The sequence below is a fragment of the Myotis davidii genome, unplaced genomic scaffold, assembly GCF_000327345.1.
Source record: "Myotis davidii unplaced genomic scaffold, ASM32734v1 scaffold31, whole genome shotgun sequence".
Classification (NCBI taxonomy): domain Eukaryota; kingdom Metazoa; phylum Chordata; class Mammalia; order Chiroptera; family Vespertilionidae; genus Myotis; species Myotis davidii.
This window is the reverse complement of record NW_006283639.1, coordinates 1533814-1541730: the sequence shown is the minus strand read 5'-3', so window position 1 is coordinate 1541730 and position 7917 is coordinate 1533814. Positions and strand designations below refer to the sequence as shown.

General features: G+C 35.4%; 1 protein-coding gene across 6 annotated transcripts in view; it reads left to right on the top strand.

The window, feature by feature from the left end:
- Positions 1 to 7917, top strand: part of EPHA5 (EPH receptor A5) — a 309529-nt gene that overhangs the window by 211795 nt on the left and 89817 nt on the right. For all 6 annotated transcript variants that reach the window (XM_015565823.1, XM_015565821.1, XM_015565818.1 and 3 more), the window contains one exon: positions 5144 to 5303. In XM_015565823.1, the coding sequence (XP_015421309.1) occupies positions 5144 to 5303 (160 nt within the window). The remainder of the gene's footprint in view (positions 1 to 5143; positions 5304 to 7917) is intronic.

Below are 7917 nucleotides of genomic sequence, written 5' to 3'. Positions count from 1 at the left end.
CCGCTTCATTCCACATTCCGTTCAGGCATCAGCAGCGCGGCTGTGTGTATGCGCGGCTGTTATGCGATTTTGCTGTTATTCGATTTTACCACCCTCGCAAAATCGCACACAGCCGACCATACACCCAGTATGATAGCGCAAAATCACGAATCGCGATACCATACTGGGTGTATGGTTGGCTGTGTGCGATTTTGCGAGTGTGGTAAAATGGCATAACAGCAAAATCGCATAACAGCCGAGCATACACCCAGCAGCTCTGCTGATGCCTGAACGGTATGTGGAATGAAGTGGGCGGGCATCGGGAGGCCACTATGGCACGGGGCAAGCACTATGGGCAGTCTATCTGAAGTGTACCTGGCGTATAAGACGACCCTCCACTTGGAGGCATATTTTTCAGGGCCAAAAAATTGTCTTATTTGCCGGCAAATACGGTAATTTCTTTTAAAATCATTTCTTTCAGTAATATTTGGTTTTATATTTAGTATTTTATATATAATTCTGTATTAACACAGTTTATTACCCATATAACTCAAAGTAAGAAAAATGATTTGGGAAAAGTGAGTTCTACACATTCCTCAATAAACAAATAATAAATCACCTACCTACATGAAATAAAAATCAACAAAACCTTTTTTTTAAATGATACACTAAAGGCCCTGTACATGATATTCATGCATGAGTAGGGTCCCTAGACCTGGCCAGTGATCAGGGCAGTTCGGGGCCTTCTGGCTGCAATCCAGGGCCTTCCTTCCTTGGCTGCCAGCTGCAGGCCATGGCCTTTCTTTGTTCCATGCTGCCCCCTGGTGTTCAGTGCATGTCATAGTGCGCAATCAAACTCCCAGTCTCCTGGTCGAACTCCCAAGGGATCACTTTGCATATTAGCCTTTTATATATGTAGATTATTTAGATAAGTTATTAACTTTTTTGGTCAATATTTTTATAATAAAGGTATTAAATCCCAGACCTTTTTGCCAAGCTAAATTATTGAGTGAACCAATAAAAAACATGTAAAGTTTAGTTCTGATTTTGCTTCACACTTTCAGAAGAAGGAAAAAAAGGATACTGAGCTTTTATACCATGTAGTAAGATAGGGGTTCTGACAGGTTTCCAGAGTTCATTTGGAACCTTCTGAATGCCACCACTCCTTCCCTGATTGGCTCTTGGCCAGACACAGGTGGCAGAGCTTTCCAGGGCTCATGCATTTGCCAGCTGGCATTTCTGCCTGCAATCGCCCTGCTCTAATAGAGGTCATTGGGCCTCCCTGCTCCTGCATGGTGAGGGGCTCATTGCCAGCTCTTAATTAAAGGCAGAGACTAAGGAAAGCTGCCCCTGGGCAGGGTGTTAGCCAGCTGGCTCCCTCTGTCCAGGCCCTCCCTCCCTGCTGTGAACAGTGTTTGCTAAGCAGCTGGGGAAATGTAGCTCATTTGCTCAGTAGGGGAGGGGGCAGGAAGGCAGCAAAAGCCACTGCCTGAACCAAGGACTTGGCAGCCTGCTGTCATGTGGTTGTGGGTGTTAAGATGTGTACATAGGATTTGTGATATGGAGGAAATTTTAATCTGACAGTGATTGAAAGGAGTGGACCAAAGGCAAATTTTGGAAGATATTTAGATAATTCAACATGCGTGTTTACGGGTTTTGATCCCTTAGATATATGCTTTGCTAAGTCCCTTCAATAAGATAGTATTCAACTACTCATAGAGACAGTGTACAATTACACCTATGATAAGGAACCACTAAGACATACATAATGTTAACAGATAAATTAGAATGTTGCAAAATTGTGTGCAAGTGATATTATATAGATACTGCATTATTTCAAGGAACAAATTTCCAGTTTCCTTGCCATGTTTTTTCTTCTTTTTTCTGGCAAAATGTATTCCTTGTGACTTCAATAGTTAGGAGTTCCAAACATGTAAACTTGTTTTTTTTTCTTTTCTTTTCCTTAGAAGATTTTATCAACATTCTATAGGGTTAAATCAAATTTACGTACAACCTATGATGTTATAGAAGTTGTGCTGGGTGCTATGTTTATTATCTCCATCTCTCTCTCTGTGCTCACGATGCTCTTGATAAATAATTTCATCCCATTTTAAATGTCAAATAATAATAAACGGAGTCACTTTAAAACAGAGTTTGAATCAGAGTTTGAACCTTGCATATTTTATGCTTCAAACTTTGAAAATGTTCAAACAGGGCAGAATGACTTTGGCCTAGGCCTAAAGCAACATTGAATCCCAAATAACTGTTTGTAAAAATAACATGGAATCAGATATTATGACTAACTATCTGATGACTACTGAACTGAAATATTTTTTTAAAAAGTTTTAGAATTGACATCACTATGTGAGCTTATCTATATCAATAGAAATGTCTTCCATTTATGTACTCATTCCCCTTCTTTTTCTAAGTATCCTCTGCCCTTGTCTCCTAATCAGAACACTACGTGGGCTTCTGCATTAATCAGCGCTTTACTGAGTAGCTATCCTTTGATCTCAAATAAAGGCTTGTTGCTTCTCACTCTGAAAGGATTTTTATTTTTAGGTTAACATATCAAAGAAAAAACAGAGGTTGAATAGTATACTCACATTTACACAAATACTTGAATTACATGGCTTAATTTCGAACACTGATATTCCTGTGTACTTTTCTTAAAAAAAAATCTTTTTACTTTATACTATAAATGTTAATATTTTATGTAACAATCATAGCTATATCAAATATATCAGAATCCTAACTTTAGTTTTGTCTAGATTGTTTTTCACCAACTTAAATTCTCTTTAAACTAATTGCAAATAATGGCAAACTGATATTATATTATTTCTTACTGAAAATTACTGCTTCAGTCACAAGCTGGGACGTATAATAGCATTGAGAAAGTCTTGCATATTCAGTCACAATCTTGAGCATACTCAGAACATCAGTACACACGATAGTGTATAGAACAGTGATGGCGAACCTTTTGAACTCGGCGTGTCAGCATTTTGAAAAACCCTAACTTAACTCTGGTGCAGTGTCACATATAGAAATATTTTGATATTTGCAACCATAGTAAAACAAAGACTTATATTTTTGATATTTATTTTATATATTTAAATGCCATTTAACAAAGAAAAATCAGCCAAAAAAAATGAGTTCATGTGTCACCTCTGACATGTGTGTCATCGGTTCGCCATCACTAATATAGAAGCTATCTGCCTCTTTTCAAAGATAATCTGCTTTTTCACTGCTGTATTCTTAGCATATAGAAGGGGTATTAGAGAGATGAGAGAAGATCAGTAAATGTTTGTGAATGAAGGAAATTACTGAAATTACTAGCCAAATTTTATAGGATTTAATTATCTACTTTAAATCCTTTGCAAAACTCTAAAAATTTTTTCCCTAAACACTTTAAAGATTAGGCACTTAAATTAATCTATGTATTAAAAAAAACATTAAGATCAATTGTTTACATGGAGTGAATCAGACAACCTATTTGAATTAGAAATGAGACCATACCAATTTGGAGAGGTTTGGATATATTTAACCCTAAGATAAATTTACGTGTTTGATCATATTACATGAGGAATGATAAAACTGCTATGAAAGAAGGAGGTTTATAAGGTTGTATAATTTAGATTTTATTGGTGGTAGTATAGAACACGGATAGAAGTTGACTGATATGTCAAATTATTTAAAACATTAAAATAATAATTAGGACAATTAAAACACATATTTTACAGTTTAGTGTTTACACACACATTACCTATTTCATTCTTACAACATCTCTTGGAGGATATCCAGGCACCAATTCCCTACCCCAATTTTAACAGTGAAGGAAACTAAAGATAAAAGTAAGAATGGACTTGCTGTGTGTTAGCAGGTAATTTCAGTGTTCTCAGGGAGGTAATGCTCATGGCGTGCTGCTATTGATTATAAACTTCATGGAAGAAGAACTGTGGTGTGCGTTTGTTTAGGATTTTAATACACTGTGAAGACTAAATAATAACCATGTTCCCTATTAGCGTGCTGGAGAAGTAAATGTTATATTTTTGTTTTTTTCTTAGGAGAAAAATCATTTACATATTCCACTAAATCTTTTTAAAAATTAATATATGTTTCTCTTTGTAAAGACTGAATTTCCTGGAATATTTTGGAAATGATGGTTTACAGTCACCAACCAAGTCATTGTAATTAAAGACCAATTCTTAAAAAAGAGGAAAGATATCTCTGACCATTATTTATCTTTGTGTGTCCTTTAATATCTATCAGAAATGTAATACATGTAAAAAGACCTTAGGGAAAAAACAAGGTTAACCAAGAATTCACACAGAAAAATAAAAGAGAAAGTTTAAAACAGGGACTTTGTGTTTTAAATCTTTATAGGCCTAAGATTTTATATTCAGCATCGTAACTTCAGCAATGAGAGGGGTTACAGGTGTTAGTCTAGACTTTTTACAGTTCCTCTTTGTTTCAGTTTCCCAACTACCTTTCCAGTGATTGTTTTCACTGTCCCCATTTACTACACACCCAAACAGATAATAACAATTTTTAAAAAGGTTTAAGGGAAAGTGAAAAAAATAGAAAGTTTGTGAAAATGAAACTATTTTTTGCTTTTATGTATTTTTAAATATTCTTTGTTTGGACTTAGCAAGTTGAAATGAAAGTTCTCTAGTGAAGCAGACATTGCCTCTCCCAAGCCCTAAATATGATTATAAATCAAATTCACTTAAGATATAAAGCATAAGTCTTACCGGATAGTGTACGAGACACTGTCACCTATTTCTATGAACAGACAGCATGCTAGATGTGCTCCAATAAAACATTCTGAGGAAAACAAGCACACATATAACAATACTAAAATAGTCTGTAAGATAATTTACCTCCTGTAAATTGTATTTTAAAAGTCCGAAGATTGATTTTTGCCAAAGGCAGATATGGTGACATGTCACCCACCATCATTGAGTTCTAGACAACACCACAGATAGCACACCTAGTGTGTGTAGGTGTGTGGGGTTTTTTTACATTATTATATCTACAGTATATCTATACTAAGAGAAATTAGTTTCTGATCTGTCTTCTTATAGATGATTCTAAGTTTTGCTGTCATTAGTAATTCATATGTTGACTTTTTTTTATTTTATTGTATGTACACGTGTAATCCTAGGACCAAGAGACCAGCTACACAATCATCAAATCGAAAGAGACGACTATGACTGCAGAGGGCTTGAAACCAGCTTCAGTGTATGTCTTCCAAATTCGAGCACGCACCGCAGCAGGCTACGGTGTCTTCAGTCGAAGATTTGAGTTTGAAACCATCCCAGTGTGTAAGTCATTTTAATTACTGTCAACTCATGTCTCTGTAATGGTTACCAGAAAAGAGTCAGTGGATCAATACTCTCCCTGGGCACGCTGTCAGCCTTCCGCTGCTTCGCTGCCTCCCAGGCGTGACCCTTTCTGGTGGGAAGCCTCTGGATGCTGTGACCGTAGGTTGGCGGGTTAACAGTCGGGCCTTACTCCGCATCCCGTTAATTCTATGGGGAGGTGAAACATGAGATCCTTAAGAAATGTTTAAACCTTGCTTTTAAAGACGTCCGACCCACCGCTTCCATACTTCATTGAATTATTGTCGTTTACTTTTTAGTTGGTTTATTGAACAGTGCTACCAGGCTTAGTCTTTCTATGAAAACTCCACAGGGAGCTTTCCTGACTATTGATTTTGGCAAGAAAATGGTGGTCTTAGGAACCAGCCTGATGGTTTTAAAATGTCAAAATCTCTGGTAGTATCGCTGAGTAGAGGGTCTGAAAATATTTCTGGACAACCTTTCTTATGCCATCCCTCCCACCCCCTCAGAAAATAGCATAAAACCTTTTCCTCTTTAATGGCAAACAAAATATTTAGATTACTTACTCGTCTTAAAGTACATGTTAAAACCAGACTAGAAGAAGACAGAACTTCCTTGTTTACAATACATGTAATTATACATACTTTAAAAAGCCAGGCTTTGTAAGAATTAGTGATTTTAAAATAGAGAAAATAAAATGAATATTTCCTCCTTTTGAAAACCAACAAAATGAGAGCTAACTTCTGAGATTTACTTTGCAATGATTAGAAACGTAATTAAATTAAAATGTCAATAACACTATGAATTGCAGATCTTTAAAAAATAAAGATATACTATTTAAAGCATGTTGAACTGAATTATCTAAACAACAATTTTTCATTATATAAAAAGTAGCTTTGTTCTGACCAGTTTGGCTCAGTGGATAGAGTGTCAGCCTGCAGACTGAAGGGTCCCAGGTTCGATTCTGGTCAAGGGCATGTACCTTGGTTGCAGGCACATCCCTAGTGGGGAGTGTGCAGAAGGTAGCTGATCGATGTTTCTCTCTCATCGATGTTTCTAACTCTCTATTCCTCTCCCTTCCTCTCTGTAAAAAATCAATAAAATATATATTTTTTTAAAAAAGTAGCTTTTTAAGTGTTACTTAATTTTATACAGTCTAGGATACCCTGGAAAATAATATAAATTATATTTTCTGTGCAAAGAAAATTCTATGTCTGAAGTTTAATTGAAGCTAATGAAATATGAACATTTAATACTATTCATCAAAGTTCCTTAATAAAGAATAAATTAGCCACAAAATCCTTATAACATTGGTAATATTTTGATTATTTAGTCTCACACCTTAAACCCTAAATTGGATTTATGACAAAAGGCTTGTTATATAAGCTGGGCATGCTAATAGGCCTTATTTCTGGTTTGGTATCATTAGTACTGCATAATGCTTATGCGGTTTACCAACTCTGGGAACAGTATCACCAACCAGTAGCTCGCGATATTCTTGAGTACATTGATAGCAATGCAAATAAAAGATCCAGCTCTAAAAAATTACAAAATTCTACTTAGTTTTAGGATGTTGGCATGTTCAGAAACTCTTTTTTTTTTTTCACCCAGACCTTTTAATACCTTTCCTTACTTTTTTAAATACATATTTTTATTTTTATTGACTTCAGAATGGCAGGGAGAGGGAGAGAGAGATAGAAACATCAATGATGAGACTCATTAATTGGTTGCTTCCTGCAAATCCCCTACTGGGGATTGAGCCCACAACCCGGGCATGTGCCCTTGACTGGAATCGAACCTGGGACCCTTCAGTCAACAGGCCAACACTCTATCCACTGAGCCAAACCAGCTAAGGCCCTAACTTTATTTATTTACTTAAAGAGTAAATTCCAGTTATGCCAAAATTCATCTATCTGAGAACTGAGAAAACTAATATGAAGTCATTTTCCATATACTTTTTAAAATGCTCACATAAGCCTGTCTACTTTTTATCATTTTCTACATAATTTCTAGAGGAAAAAATATCAGTCAAATATTTTTATACTTTAAGTTGACTTTAGTGTTATTAATAGATACTAAAAATATTTCAGGGCTGCTCTGCCTCCTAGTTATTAATGTGGAATTTTATTTTTACTTGAATATATGTACATATATTTGCAAACATTTTTTAAAAGACTTTTTCTTTGTACAATGTACCTATTTCATACCATCCCCCTTTGAACTTTATGTAGACTCTTTTCTGGATATAATTCAACAAGGATGTATTGAGCACCTGTTACATATAAGTCTTCGTTAAGCTCTGGACAAATCATCAAAAGTAATACCTGAAACTTCTCTCCAGAGGCTAAGAATGCAGTCTATTTAATTCTAAAGGATGGAATATTGTTACAAAACCATTTTAAAATACTGATTTCATTTATTATTTATCTTATTTTATTCTACACATCAAAAGATTTTCACTGTGGGCATTGCAAGTGATTCAACTTTAAGGAATAACCTATCACTCCTTTTTTAGTCAAATACGGAGTTAAAGAATAAAAAGGTGATAATTAAAATAACCCTTCCTTTTCAGAGCTTCTGTAGCATTTCTGTTATA